Genomic DNA, 16,027 nt, shown 5'->3' with positions numbered 1-16,027 from the left:
GTGCCTGGCCCTCCCTAAGCCTGGTGCCACTTGCAGATGATGGCAAGATCACCAAAACTTCCCCGAGTGTAATTTTTTCCAGAGTTTATTTGTCTTTTTTTTTTACAATATATGTTCTGAATTTGCCTCTGATCTACCGACGATTATATGATTATCAGGTCATCAAGGGATAATGATAATTCAAGCAAGAATTTTCAAGGTGAGGAAGCAACTTAATTGAAACAAAATGCACGAACATTAAAATACATGCATCCTCCTTCACACACACACATGTACACGCAAGCATTCTCCTCATACACACACGCATGTATATATATATATTTCTAGATATGTACACGACAAAGATAAACACAGACCGACCCTAACAAACACACAGTCTACACACACACACACACACACACACACACACACACAGTTCAGCTGACAAAGACAGTAATCAGAAAATATTCAGACACAATCAAGTAATTTGTTAGAGAAATATACATAATGAGGCGAGTAATATTCTTGACGGGGTTATATACTTAATGGTGGAAAGAAAGAGGAGGAAAATAATGATATGATGATAATGATTGATGATGACGATTATGGCATGGTGACTGTGATGATGATGATGATGATGATGACGATGGTCGTAAAGTTATAACAGTTAATAAATCTACTCGCCTGTATAGTTTCACTTTCATTTATCCTCAGAAGAATTAATGGTTCATATCAGGGATTTGATAGTTACCAAGGTCGTGTATGTATGTATGTATGTATGTATGTATGTATGTATGTATGTATGTATGTATGACCATTTAGTGAACGAAATATATACTTACATACGTTACTCTTCATACACAGACAAATTATTAAAAAAACAAAAAAAACATGTACTTTAAAACACACACATACGACATATTTTATATAAACACACACTTGTCATATAAATGTGTGTGTGTGTGTGTGTGTGTGTGTGTGTGTGTTACAAAATTAAATTGACTTGGAAAATTGCCGCAAAAGGACACAAGTTTACACCTGGACTCTCTCTCTCTCTCTCTCTCTCTCTCTCTCTCTCTCTCTCTCTCTCCTTCCCTCCCTCTTTCTCTCTCCATCCCTCTTTTCCTCCTTCCCTCCCCCTCTCTCCCTCTCTTTCTTTTCTTTCACCCCTCTCTTTTTACCCTCTCCCTCCCTCTCATCTAAGGATCATTTTCACCTCACCAGTTTACAACACCTTTCATGGAATATTGGTTCAGAAAACAGGTGAAAGACTTACACAGGGGGTCGAATCTCATCCAAGGCTCGCTTCATCATGTCCCACGGCTGTCAACACCGAGCCTGTTGGGGGGGGGGGGTGAGGGGGGTCTTGTAGGGTGAGGGAAGAAGAGGGAGGAAGAGGGGAAGGGGTCTTGTAGGGTTAGGGAGGAAGAGGGGGAGGGTCTTGTAAGGTGAAGGAGGAAGGGGTCTTGTAGGGTGAGGGAAGATAGGGAGGGTCTTGTAGGGTGACACAGTTTGAGAGGTTTTGTAGGATGACTAAGGGTGATACAGGGCTGGGTGATACAGGGCTGGGTGACACAGGGCTGGGTGAGACGGCTGCTACAGAATAATACTTTAAACTATGTGGGTGACTTATCAGTGTTACATAGCTGGGGGTGACCCGTGTGTGTGTGCGTGTGTCATTATCTATTGATATGTTAAGAGCCAAGAATTTGTGGGGGCTCTCCTACGCACTCGTTCCACTCACGCACTTCATCGTCACAGTCACTCACTCCACCTACGCACTTCTCAAGACACACTCAATCAACACACTCCACTAACATATTCTATTTACTACACTTACCCGTTCCACCCCACGCACTCTATCCACGCACTCTACACATGTATTCTTCACACTCAACTCAGACTACGCACTCACTTACCTAACCTATTTTACAACGCACATTTATCTTCCACATACTTATTCCATCGATTCAAAGTGCAAGACTTCAAGTAAGCAATATGAGTGTGTCACGAGAGGGAGGGGGGGAGGGAAGTGTTATGTTAATTAGTAGAGGAAGAAGAAATTGAAAGAAGACATGAAAGACGGTAATGATAAAACTGTGGAAGGAAGGAAAGTGGTAGGGAGTGTTGGCAGGGTATTATAGGGAGTGTTGGCAGGGTATTATAGGGAGCGTTGGCAGGGTATCATAGGGAGTGTTGGCAGTGTATTATAGGGAGCGTTGGCAGGGTATTATGGGCAGTGATGGCAGGGTATTATAGGGAGTGTTGGCGGTGAATTATAGGGAGTATTGGCGGTGTCTTATTGGGAGTGTTGGCAGTGTATTATAGGGAGTGTTGGCAGGGTATTATAGGGAGTGTTGGCAAGGTATTATAGGGAGTGTTGGCAGGGTATTATAGGGAGTGTTGGCAGTGTCTTATTGGGAGTGTTGGCAGTGTATTATAGGGAGTGTTGGCAAGGTATTATAGGCAGTGTTGGCAGTATCACAGGGAGCGCGTGTAAAGTATCTAGTTAAGGATCATTAAATATAAGTTAATTCATCTCTATAATTTATTTTCTTAACTAATTCCTCTAACTGACTAATCCACTGAGAGAATTTTTTCGTATTTTTGACCTCGCTGTTCCCTTGAGCCGACACCCAACAAGCACAGGTCACTGACGCAGTTTATTATAATAACCTCTTAAGCACTCTTTGTTTTTTCTCGTACAAATAGACCAATAAATTATTCATATCTCCCCATTCACTCGTATATATGGCGGGTTACCTGTTCAATTCTTACCTCTTATGGTCAAACTTAATATACAAGAAGTTTCATATAAGTTCTACACAGATACGAACTTATAGGCCTAAGGTTAAGTTCAAAGGTTAAGGTGAATACAGAAGGCCTAGGATAAGTTCACTATTGTTAGTTTATAGTTAATACAGGTATATACTTTGGCCAGGTGTGTTAATTATCTCTTACGGGTGATGATAAGACCATTTGAAGGTATTAGTATAGTGGAGGGAGGGAGGGAGGGAGGGAGGTAACGGGAACTGGGTAAACAAGATCTTCTCTCCAGGTCAACATGTAGTGACTCTCTGATGGTACACACATGAATAATGACTGTATTAGCTTCCACACACACACACACACACACACACACACACACACACACACACACGCACACACACACACACACCTGTAGTGGTCAGTTAATTGGGTTAAAGTGTCAGGTGTGGTATAGTGGCAGCAGTAGGGTCAGGTCTCTTAAATGTAATAATACCTCCCGTAATGCTCACGTACCTGGCCGTTTTATCATCACCTCTGGCCATATCAATTAGGGACACCACCACAGCCATTCGTGCGTCCCTCTTTGGCCAGCCCGGCCCTCCTTGGCTAATCCGGCCCTTCTGGACACGACAAACGGCCAAGTCTCCGTCACACCCGGGCGTCGCGTTAGCTAAATTTATCAACTTCCATCTTGACTCCTAAATAAATAAAGACTCGGTTCATTTGACAAGAGAAAAATGCGTTGAGTCGTGAAGTATTACAGTGATCGACCGAGAGGATACCGCGCCCTCTGGTCACTCCTTTCTCACAGTTGCGAGACAATGAAATATAGAAAGTGTCCGACACTAATGAAACATTAAGACGACGGCTCTCTCTCTCTCTCTCTCTCTCTCTCTCTCTCTCTCTCTCTCGTGTGTGTGTGTGTTGTGAGAAGCGATAAAAAGTAAGATGACGAAGGAAGGAAAGAAACAGGACAAGGAGAATGAAGAACAAAAAGCAGGAAGGAGAAAAGGAGTGAGGGGGAAGATACAAAGAGGAAGAAAAACTAGAGTAAAAGAGCGAAGAAGGAGGAGGAGAAAGAGAAAGAGGGAGGGAGGGAGAGAAAACATCAAGGGGTCGAGGGGAGATAATTTCTCAAGGTCTAATACAATAAATGGGCCGAGAAAAACACAAGGAAGTTTTATACACGAGGTAAACACACGAGTTATCTCACAAGGCTACTCAGCGTGTGGGGTAGAGGGCGTGGGTGTGGGGTAGTGGGGTGGGGCGGGGTGTGGGGTAGTGTGGGGTAAGGGGTGGGGTAGTGGAGGGGTGGGCGCGGTGTGGGTAGTGTGGGAGAGGGTGGGGCGCGGGTGTGGGTAGAGGAGGGGTGGGGCGTGGGTGTGGGGTAGGTGTGAGGGGTGGGGCGTGGGTGGGTGTGGAGGGTGGGCAAGTGGGTGGGGTAGAGGGCACTGGGGTGGGGCGGGTGTGGGTAGTGGGGGTGTGGCGCGGTGTGGGTAGTGGGGGTGGGGCGTGGGGGGGCGGGTGGGGTAGGAGGGGTGGGGCGGGTGGGTAGTGTGAGGGGTGGGCACGGTGTGTGGGGTAGGGGAGGGGTGGGGGCATGGGTGTGGGTAGTGTGAGGTAGAGCCCGGGTGTGGGTAGTGTGAGGGGTGGGGCGAGGGTGTGGATAGTGTGGGGGGCGCCAGTGGTGTTGAGGAGGAGGGGGGGGTATAGTTGTTCACGACGTAGAGCTGCTGAATATTTCTCCTCCAGTGAGTGAGTAAGTTAGTGAGACAACTTTTAAGGAACGTCAAATTATGCCAACTTGTTAATTTATCCAATATAATAGTAAATAAATAAATAAATAAATAAATAAATAAATAAATAAAACCATGGTGATTACGAGTTTAAATCTGACTTTTGTATTATCAGATAAAGTGCGCCATGATAATTTTGGGCAAATGTCTCGAAAAAAATAATAATAATTGTACCCTGTCAGTGAACAAGTCAGTCAGTGGTGTCTCAGGCTGGTGGCAGAGTTGTAGTGTTGTAGGCTGGTGGCAGAGTTGTAGTGTTGCAGGTTGGTGGCAGAGTTGTAGTGTTGCAGGCTGGTGGCAGAGTTGTAGTGTTGCAGGCTGGTGGCAGAGTTGTAGTGTTGCAGGTTGGTGGCAGAGTTGTAGTGTTGCAGGCTGGTGGCAGAGTTGTAGTGTTGCAGGTTGGTGGCAGAGTTGTAGTGTTGCAGGCTGGTGGCAGAGTTGTAGTGTTGCAGGGGCTGGGTGACAAGAGTTGTAGTGTTGTAGGCTGGTGGTGGCAGAGTTGTGGTGTTGCAGTTTGGTGGCAGAGTTGTAGTTGCAGGCTGGTGCAGAGTTGTAGTGTTGCAGGCTGGTGGCAGAGTTGTAGTGTTGCAGGCTGGTGGCAGAGTTGTAGTGTTGCAGGTTGGTGCAGAGTTGTAGTGTTGCAGCTGGTGGGGCAGAGTTGTAGTGTTGCAGGTTGGTGGCAGAGTTGTAGTGTTGTAGGCTGGTGGCAGAGTTGGGCAGCAAGTTGCAGGTTGGTGCGTGAGTTGTAGTGTTGCAGGCTGGTGGCAGAGTTGTAGTGTTGCAGGTTGGTGGCAGAGTTGTAGAAAAGGTTAGAACAGGCAGAGCTAGTGTTGCAGGCGGTGGCAGAGTTGTAGTGCTGCAGGCTGGTGGCAGAGTTGTGTGTTGCAGGTTGGTGGCAGAGTTGCAGTGTTGCAGGTTGGTGGCAGAGTTGTAGTGTTGTGGGCTGGTGACAAGAGTTGTAGTGTTGCAGGCTGGTGGCAGAGTTGTAGTGTTGCAGGTTGGTGGCAGAGTTGTTGTGTTACAGGCTAGTGGTGTTGCAGGTAGCAGGGTTGCATGCCAGGACAATGAAGGGTGTGTTACAGTATCAATAATTCGTCCCTCACGCGACCAAGCGACACACTGCGGCCAAACGCGCCCACCACAGTCCAGGTGGCTCAATAGGGTGTCTCCCTGGCTCACTAGGGTTACCGATTGCACTGCCTCACCTGTATACCGAACAGTATACTGTATCCACACTGCCCCTCACGGATCTTTGATTCCAAGAGACCCACTTCCATTTAATCCTAAATTAATATACAGGTAGTCACAGGTAAACTTACACACATGCTCTAATTTGTTTGATCTTGATTACAGGTAGGCGAGGTTATAACACCTGTGTATCTGTCTTAAACCTTGATAAAGTTAACATAAATATGATAAGGGGAGCGGTGGCCGAGGGGGAACAGTGCTCACCTCTGTCTTATTGGTTCTTGGTCCACGCTGGGGCTTCCTCAGTCAACTCAGTCAGGGGGAGGGAAGGGGGAGTCAAGGGGGAAGAAGGGGGAGTAATGGGAAAGGAAGGGGAGGCAAGGAAATGAAGGGGGAGACAATGGCAGGAAGGCCGAGTTAAGGGGACACGAAAAAGGGAAGAAAAGTGAATCAGGGGGAATAAGGAGGGGGGGGAAAGGGAGAATCATGAGGAAGTAAAAGGGAATCAGGGGGGAGGAAAGGGAGGTCAGGGAAGACGCTCTCACCAACAGATCATCACCTGACTGTGTGTGTGTGTGTGTGTGTGAGTGAGTGAGTGAGTGAGTGTGTCACTGTGTGTTACAATGTGTGGCGTTCTAGCTAGCGTGCAGAGTATTGTGGCTCAGGTGTGTTGGAGGGTATGTTGGGGTGGGGTGGGTGGGGTGTGTAAGGTGTGTTGGGGGTGTGTGGGGTGTGTGGTGGTTGGGGTGTGTAGGGTGTTGGGTGGGGGGGGTAGGGGTGTGTTGGGGTGGGGTAGGGTGTGTTGGGGGTGGGGTAGGCTGTGTTGGGGTGGGGTAGGGTATGTTTGGGTGGGGTAGGGTGTGTCGGGGTGTGTGGTAGAGGGTGTAGTCTAATAAGGGGTGTTGTTAAAGGCTGTAGCTGGGTGCGGTAGCGTGTGACAGAGCGTGTGGCGAGTACAATGGGTGTGTGGCAGAGTGTGGTAGCGTGCAAAAGGGTATAGCAGGGTGTGACGTGTGTGGTCAACAGTGGGTGTGTCGCAGTGTGTGGCCTAGGGTATAACTCCAAAAGTGTGTGTGTGTGTGGCCGAAGGTGTGGTCAAGGGTGTGGCCGAGTAATGACACACTACATGTTTTGTTTCTTAAAGTCTCTACTCTTCTTAATATAACTTCAATATAACACTCCTTTATGACAAGAAGACTCTCGCTCTATCCGGCCACTTCAGGTATCCGGCCACTCCTGGTATCCGGCCACTAAAGGTATCCGGTCACTGAAGGTATCCGACATCTCCAGGTATCAGGCCAAAACTCAACTTTCTGCGACGTATTAATGGCGAGTTTAGGTGCGTGTCACAAAGGTGGAGGGGAAGGGGAGGGAAGAAGGGGGGAGGGAAGGGGGAGGGGAGGGATGGACAGGGGAGGAAGGAGAGGGACAGGGAGAGGGGTAAGGAAGGAGAGGGGAAGGAGGGAAGGGAAGAAGAGGGGGGGAGATCTACTGTGTGGACAATATTAGTAAATAAGTTTTGGGGAGGGAGGTGGAGAGAGAGAGAGAGAGAGAGGAGAGAGAGAGAGAGAGAGAGAGAGAGAGAGAGAGAGAGAGAGAAAGAATGAAGGAAGGAAGGATGGAAGGAAGTGTAGGAGGAATGGAGGGTAGGGGGGAGTGTAGGAGGGAAGGAAAGTGTGTATATAGGAGGAAACGAAGGAGCGTGGAAGTGTAAAAGGGAGGGAAGGAGGGAAGAAGGAGGGAAGAAGGAGGGAGGGGTCGTTGGTATGGCGACAGTGGCGGGAGGGAATAACAAACACTTGACACTAACAAAGTCATTTTCAGGTCACAGAAATAACTGCCTTGGTTCCTCCACTCCCCCTCCCTGTTGACCACACACTCCCTCCCCAAGTGTGTAGGGAGAGGGAGGCAGGGGAAGAGGGAGGGAGGACAAGGAGGGGGAGGACAAGGAGGGGGAGGACAAAGGAGGGGGAGGACAAGGAGGGGGACAAGGAGGGGAGGACAAGGAGGGTCATCCATGGGGAGGTGGGGGAGGAGGTGGGATGGTGGTGATAAATGGGGTGCCACCTACCTCCCATGATGTATACAATCTGGATGGGGAGGAGGGAGGAGGGGGGGAAGGAGGAAGGAGGAGGAGGGAGGGAGTTTGGAGATTCCTGCTGTCATATTTATCATTGCTTCTCTCCATTATTATTTTTAAAGTTTCATTCCCAGTATCGTGCTAATTCTATTCTCTTGTATGTATGTATGTATGTATGTACACACACACACACACACCACAACAACATTATCATCACACCCAATCTACCACACCAACCACTTATCCGCCACCCCCCACCCCACCTACCACTCATTCCTAACAACTACCACTACGACTGACAACTACCACCAACACGACTGACAACAACAACTACCACCAACACCACCACACAACTACCAACAACAAATATCAACACTACTAGCACCACCACCACACAATCACAATCACCACCAAACAACCACCACTATCACAACCACCACCACACAACCACCACTATCACAACCACCACTATCACTAACTACCACTATCACAACCACCACTATCACAACTACCACCACACAACCACCACTATCACAACCACCACTATCACAACCACCACCACACAACCACCACACACAACCAATTAATATCACAACTACCACCACAACCACCACTATCACAACCACCACCACACAACCACCACTATCACAACCACCACTATCACACCACCACCACTACACAACCACCACTATCATAACCGCCACCACACAACCACCACTATCACAACCACCACCACACAACCACCACTATCACAACCACCACCACACAACCACCACCAGACAACCACCACTATCACAACCACCACCTGACAAACATCTTAATAATAATCAATATACATTAAGCTGAGGAGCCTGGCCGGTGTGCGTCATACTTCCTTCAGTTGGGCGGCGAGAGAGACATTATTACCCCGGCATTAACTGATACGCCAGCCCTTGGAGCGCCAGTGCAGGCAAACTACGTGTGAATGTTAGTCTAGCGTAGCTATTACAAGAGGACGAACCTGCGTCTGGCGAATCAAAGTTGGTTTGTAGGAAGGCGGGAGAAAGGAACTTCTGGTATAACTACTACTTCAATTATATTATGACAGGGTGGGCAGTAACGCCAGGCGCTGCTGATTGCTCGGGCTGGCACTGTGCTTTTTTACGGATCAAACCTTGGCGAAAGATCCCAAGAAATGAAGTCCTCACACCTGCCACAGTCCTCACACCTGTTACAGTCCTCACACCTGCCACAGTACTCACACCTGCCACAGTCCTTACACCTGCCACAGTCCTCACACCTGCCACAGTCCCACACCTGCCACAGTCCTCACACCTGTCACAGTCCTTACACCTACAGTCTCCACACCTGCCACAGTCTTCACACCTGCCACAGTCACCTGCCACAATCCTCACACCTGCCACAGTCCCACTGCCACAGTCCCCCACACCTGCCACACACATGCCACAGTCCTCACACCTGCCACAGTCCTCACACCTGCCACAGTCCTCACACCTGCCACAGTCCCACACCCCACAGTCCCCACACCTGCCACAGTCCTCCTCACACCTCCACAGTCCCACTGCCACAGTCCCTGCCACACACACCTGCCACAGTCCCTCACACCTGCCACAGTCCCCACACCACAGTCCTCACACCTCACACCTGCCACAGTCCTCACACCTGCCACAGCCACAGTCCTCACACCTGCCACAGCCACAGTCACACCTGCCACACCTGCCACAGTCACAGTCCCTCACACCTGCCACAGCCACAGTCCCCACACCTGCCACAGTCCCCACACTTGCCACAGTCCTCACACCTGCCACAGTCACAGTCACAGTCCTCACACCTGCCACAGTCCTCACTCACACCTGCCACAGTCCTCACACCTGCCACAGTCCTCACACCTGCCACAGTCCTCACACCTGCCACAGTCCTCACACTGCCACAGTCCTCACACCTCACACCATGCCACAGTCCTCCCCACAGTCCTCCACCTGCCACAGTCCCCACACCTGCCACAGTCCCCACACCTGCCACAGTCCCCACACCTGCCACAGTCCCCACACCTCACAGTCACACCTGCCACAGTGCCACAGTCACACCTGCCACAGTCCTCCACACCTGCCACAGTCCTCACCTGCCACAGTCCCTCACACACAGTCCTCACACACAGTCCCCACACCTGCCACAGTCCCTCACACCTGCCACAGTCCTCACACCTGCCACAGTCCTCCTCACACCTGCCACAGTCCTCACACCTGCCACAGTCCTGCCACAGTCCTCACACCTGCCACAGCTCACACCACACCTGCCACAGTGCCACAGTCACCCTGCCACAGTCTGCCACAGTCCTCACCTGCCACAGTCCTCACACCTCACACCTGCCACAGTCCTGCCACACCACACCTGCCACAGTCCTCACACCTGCCACAGTCACCTGCCACAGTCCTCACACCTGCCACAGCACAGTCCTCACACCTGCCACAGTCCCTCACACCTGCCACAGTCCTCACACCTGCCACACACCTGCCACAGTCCTCACACTTGCCACAGTCCTCACACCTGCCACAGTCCTCACACCTGCCACAGTCCTCACACCTGTTACGCCTCACACCTGCCACAGTCCTCACACCTGCCACAGTCCTCACACCTGTTACGCCTCATGGGTTTTTGGTGGTGGTTGTGACACAAATTTCCAAAGGTTCAGATGGTAATTTCCTTCCCTCCTTCTCACCCTCCTTCCCTCCCTGACCTTCCTTCCTTTCGTCCATTCCCTCTCTTGCTCCTTCCCTCCTTGATTCCTTCTTTCACTCACTTATCACCTTTCTCTCCCTCTCCTCCTTTCCTTAATTCCAGATGTAAAAAACAAAATATAATATGCCGTCAAATTTGCACTGAGAAACTAGCGTAAAAAAAATGCGTTCTCATATAAAAAAAAAAATAAAAAAAATCATAAAAATTTTTCTTCAGAATCTGGAGTGTGTTGTTCACCCTTGACTGCTCCGACTAAGAACTCGCAAAGGGGAGCAATGGCCTCAAAGCTTCTCCTTGTCTCAGCTGTTGTTACCAGAAGAAAAAAAAAAGGCTCCCAAGAGTTTGTTTCCTTGCAGTTGAGATGAAGACGGAGGGTAAAAATTATTGTTATCTTTCATGTGTAAATTTGAGGTTTGTTTTTAACTCTCTCGTTGGTTAGGTTAGGTTAGCTGTTTTTACCTGATGATCATTATGCAGAATATTGATAGCAGAGATTACACATACCTGTACACACACACACACAACGAACACACACACAACGCACACACACATGCCAGACAACGACACTTCATTCTTATCTTTAATTGCCAGATTTAAGGGGTAATGTTTTTATGTGTTGTTGACCTCGTGACACCCAGCTGTGAGTGGTCGAACCTTCTCTATCTAACCGAACCCATGAACCCGAAGCTCCGAATCCCGAACCTTCGAATCCAGAATCCAGAATCCCATACCCCGAATCCCTACCTTGAATCCCCGACCCACTAACATTGAACCCATGAACCTGAGGCTTCGAATTCCGAACCATCGAACCTAGAATCTCGAATCCATACCTTGAATCCCCGACTCCATAACTCGAACCTTCAAACCTCTGAACCCTAACTCCTAAAACCAAACCCTTGGATGAAATAATTGGGTTCAAACCTGAATTTTCCTTGACTTAACTTTGTTGGGTTATGTTAGGTCAGGTTAAAGTAAGTTAGGTTAGGTTAAATTAGGTTAAATTAGATTAGGTTAGGTTAGATTCGAGGGTTGATCGAGTTAGGTTAGGTTTAATGTTGCATTTCCTGTCTACTACCGTGCCTCCTGTCTCCTGTCCCCTACCGTCTCCTACTGTCTACTATCTACTGCTGTGTTGGAATGTAACTTCGATTTTGTAATTTTTATCTCATGTTTTTTCTTTTTCTTTTTAATTAACTTTTTTTTTCTTGCTTCACTCCCCGACTTTTATTTCTGTTGTTTGCTAATTCTTATCTTTGATTGCCTTGATCTATAATTAGTCTCTGCTTTGTCTTCCACTTCCAACAGAAAACAAAAGGAGTATAAAAAACCCAAGTCCACCAGCAGGTCCACCAGCAGGTCCACCAGGCTCCGTCAGGTCATTTAAGTTTACCAGGTCTTATGCCGCCAGGTTTACCAGGTCCGGCAAGTTCCATCAGATCCCTCAGGTCAACCAGGTTCAACAGGTCCTCCAACTCTATCAAATCCACCAGGTCCATCAAATCCACCAGGTCCATCAAATCCACCAGGTCCATCAAATCCACCAGGTCCATCAAATCCACCAGGTCCATCAAATCCACCAGGTCCACAACCACCAGGTCCATCAAATCCACCAGGTCCACCAACCACCAGGTCCACTCAAATCCACCAGGTCCATCAACCACCAGGTCCATCAAATCCACCAGGTCCATCAAATCCACCAGGTCCATCAAATCCACCAGGTCCATCAAATCCACCAGGTCCATCAAATCCACCAGGTCCATCAAATCCACCAGGTCCATCAAATCCACCAGGTCCATCAAATCCACCAGGTCCATCAAACGTCCATCACTCAAATCCACCAGGTCCATCAAATCCACCAGGTCCATCAAATCACAGGTCCATCAATCACCAGGTCCATCAAATCCACCAGGTCCATCAAATCCACCAGGTCCATCAAATCCACCAGGTCCATCAAATCCACCAGGTCCTTCTACTATATCGTCGACTTCAATCCTGATATACAGCGTCTTTGTTATGAATGTCTGGCAACTCAATAAACAGTTATTTTCAGTGTCCGTGTAACGTACAGTACATGATGCCTCCCTCAAAGCCTGTACGTTAACTGGTGTACGTTAACTGGGTGTACGTTAACTGGGTGTACGTTAACTAAGTGCTTGTTATGTTAGGTTAGGTTAGGTTAGGTTTGGAATGTGCGTTGGACGGATATATGAGCGATAGGGGTTCGGTATAAACGGGGCTGCCTAGTATGGGCCAACAGGCTCGCTGTAGTTTCCACCATTTATTATGTTACCACTCACCCCACCTTCTACCCGGTACCCACCTGCTCCTACCTGGTACCCATCTGACAGTACCCACATTGTACCCACATGCTCCTACCTGGTACCATCTGTGCTTCCCGGTACCCATTGTACCCACCTGCTCCTACCTGGTACCCATCTGGCTACAGTACCCACATTGTCCCACCTGCTCCTACCTGGTACCCATCTGGCCCTACCCATCCCTTGTCCCACCTGTCTACCTGGTACCCATCTGGCCCTACCCGGTACATTGTGCCCACCTGCTCTACCTGGTACCCATCTGGCCCTACCCGGTACCCCCGATGCCCCACCTGCTCCTACCTGGCACCCATCTGTGTACCGGTACCCACATTGCCCACCTGCCCTTACCTGGTACCCTTGGCCCCTACCGGTACCCACATTGTACCCACCTACTCCCCTGGTACCCATCTGGCCTACCGGTACCCACATTGTCCCACCTGTCCCTACCTGGTACCCATCCACCGGTGCCCACATTGTGCCCACCTGCTCCTACCTGGTACCCATCTGGCCCTACCCGGTACCCACATGCCCACCTGCTCCTACCTGGTACCCATCTGGCCTACCTGGTGCCCACAGTACCCACCTGCCCATACCTGGTGCCCATCCCCCTCCGGTCCACATTGTCCCTCCTACCTGGTACCCATCTGTTCGGTACCCACCTGCCCCTTACCTGGTACCCTATCTGGGCCCATTGTACCCACCTGCCCCTCCTGGCCGCCGTTCTCCTGGTACCCATCTTCCGGTCACCATTGTCCCACCTGCCCTACCTGGTGCCCATCTGTCCGGTACCCACATTGCCTCCCTCCTGGTGCCCATCTGGCCCCGGTCCCACCTACCTGTCCCTGCTCCATCCCCTGTGCCCACCTGCCCCTACCTGGTACCCATATGGCCCTACCCGGTACCCTGATTGCCCACCTGCTCCTACCTGGTACCCATCTGGCCATTGCCCAGTACCCACATTGCCCACCTGCCCTTACCTGGTACCCATCTGGCTACAGTGCACCCATTGTACCCACCTGCTCCTACCTGGTACCCATCTGGCCTACCGGTACCCACATTGTACCCACCTGCTCCTACCTGGTACCCATCTGGCCCTACCGGTACCCACATTGTACCCACCTGCTCCTACCTGGTACCCATCTGGCCCTACCCGGTACCCACATTGTGCCCACCTGCTCCTACCTGGTACCCATCTGGCTACCCAGTACCCACATTGTCCCACCTGCTCCCTACCTGGTACCCATCTGTGGCCCCTGGTACCCATTGTACCTGCCCCTACCTGGTGCCCATCTACCCAGTACCCACATTGTACCCACCTGCTCCCACCTGGTCCATCTGGCCCTACCATGCCCACCTTACCTGGTGCCCATTTGGGGCACCCACATTGTCCCACCTGCCCTACCTGGTGCCCATGGCATTTCCGGTACCCATTGGCCACCTGCTCCTACCTGGTACCCATCTGGCCCTACCTGGTACCCACATTGTACCCACCTGCCCTTACCTGGTACCCATCTGGCCCTACCCGGTACCCACATTGTGCCCACCTGCTCCTACCTGGTACCCATCTGGCCCTACCCGGTGCACCTGCCTTACCTGGTCCCATTGGTGCCCAGTGCACACATTGTGCCACCTGCCCATACCTGGTACCCATGGCCCTACCCGGTACCCACATTGTCCCCACCTGTCTACCTGGTGCCCATCTGGCCCTACCGGTACCCACATTGTGCCACCTCTCCTACCTGGTACCCATCTGGCCCTACCCGGTGCCCACATTGTACCCACCTGCTCCTACCTGGTACCCATCTGGCCCCTACCGGTACCCATTGTACACCTGCTCCTACCTGGTGCCCATCTGGCCCTACGGTACACCCACCTGCTCCTACCTGGTACCCACATTGCCCACCTGCCCTTACCTGGTACCCATCTGGCCCTACCCGGTGCACATTGTACCCACCTGCCCCTACCTGGCACCCATCTGGCCCTACAGTGCCCACATTGTACCCACCTGTCCCACCTGGTACCCATATGGCCCTACCGGTACCCACATTTCACCCACCTGCTCCTATCTGGTCCCTCTAGCCCTACCGGTACCACATTGTACCCACCTGCTCTACCTGGTACCCATATGGCCATTGGTACCCACATTGTACCCTGCCCTACCTGGTACCCATCTGGCTCTACGGTACCCACATTGTACCCACCTGCTCCTACCTGGTACCCTGGCCCTACGGTACCCACATTGCCCACCTGCTCCTGGTACCCATCTGGCCCTACCAGTACCCACATTGTACCCACCTGCTCCTACCTGGTACATGTTCCCGGTGCCCCTGCCCACTTACCTGGTACCCATATGGCTGGTACCCACATTGACCCACCTGCTCCTACTGGTACCCATCTGGCCCTACCCGGTACCCACCTGCCCTTACCTGGTACCACATATGGCCCATCTGGCTTTCAGAGTACCTTCTTTTCTCTTAGACATCATTTACAATATTGAGTCATCTTATTTTTTTCTGAATATTATCTTTTTATCTAATGTCTCTGAATTAATTAGTTTTATAACAGTTTCCATTTATCCAATATGTGACTTATTACTGCACGCACACGCACACACACACACACACACACACACGCTATATAAAAACTTTCCTTACTAAGATGAAGAGATGAACAAGGAGAAAAGAGAGAAAGATAATATAAAACATAAATAGACTTTAATCTTCGGTCGACGAGATAAGAGAAGATAAGAGAGACACGTAAACAACCTCCCTCCCCTCTCCCCCTAACATCTCCGGGATAATGGAGTATAATGGTACCATGGTTTGTGTTAATGGTGGATATTAACAGTGGTAAAAACCCGCACTGCTACTGTGGTGGGCTTAACTCTGCGCCTCCTAAAACTCCATGTTAATATACCAATAAATTCCTGCCGCTGCTTGAGTCTCTGTTTGTTAATTATGCTCTTGCTAGTTCCGGTGTGTTAATGGACTAATTAAGTTAATGTTTAGTGGCAGAGTTATATATGTTAAATACCTTATGAAGTTAATGTTTACCCTAACAGCTGGTGTCTCTACCTGCCTAGAGCCTTTTACATGATATAAACTTAACACAACTTATATTTAATAAACACATACATATACGTAGGTGAACGTTAAGTA

General features: G+C 50.0%; 1 protein-coding gene across 1 annotated transcript; it reads left to right on the top strand.

Annotated features, from left to right (window-relative positions):
- The first annotated feature begins 12,917 nt into the window (after positions 1-12,917).
- On the top strand, positions 12,918-14,948 carry LOC121874329 (proline-rich extensin-like protein EPR1). Its single transcript, XM_042378449.1, has one exon. The coding sequence runs from the start codon at positions 12,918-12,920 to the stop codon at positions 14,946-14,948; it is 2,031 nt and encodes a 676-aa protein (XP_042234383.1).
- Positions 14,949-16,027: the final 1,079 nt, after the last annotated feature.

This window comes from Homarus americanus, unplaced genomic scaffold (genome assembly GCF_018991925.1).
Source record: "Homarus americanus isolate GMGI-L3 unplaced genomic scaffold, GMGI_Hamer_2.0 scaffold9748, whole genome shotgun sequence".
NCBI classification, from domain to species: Eukaryota; Metazoa; Arthropoda; class Malacostraca; order Decapoda; family Nephropidae; genus Homarus; species Homarus americanus.
Note: the sequence above shows the minus strand (reverse complement) of the source record. Positions and strands in the feature narration are given on the sequence as shown.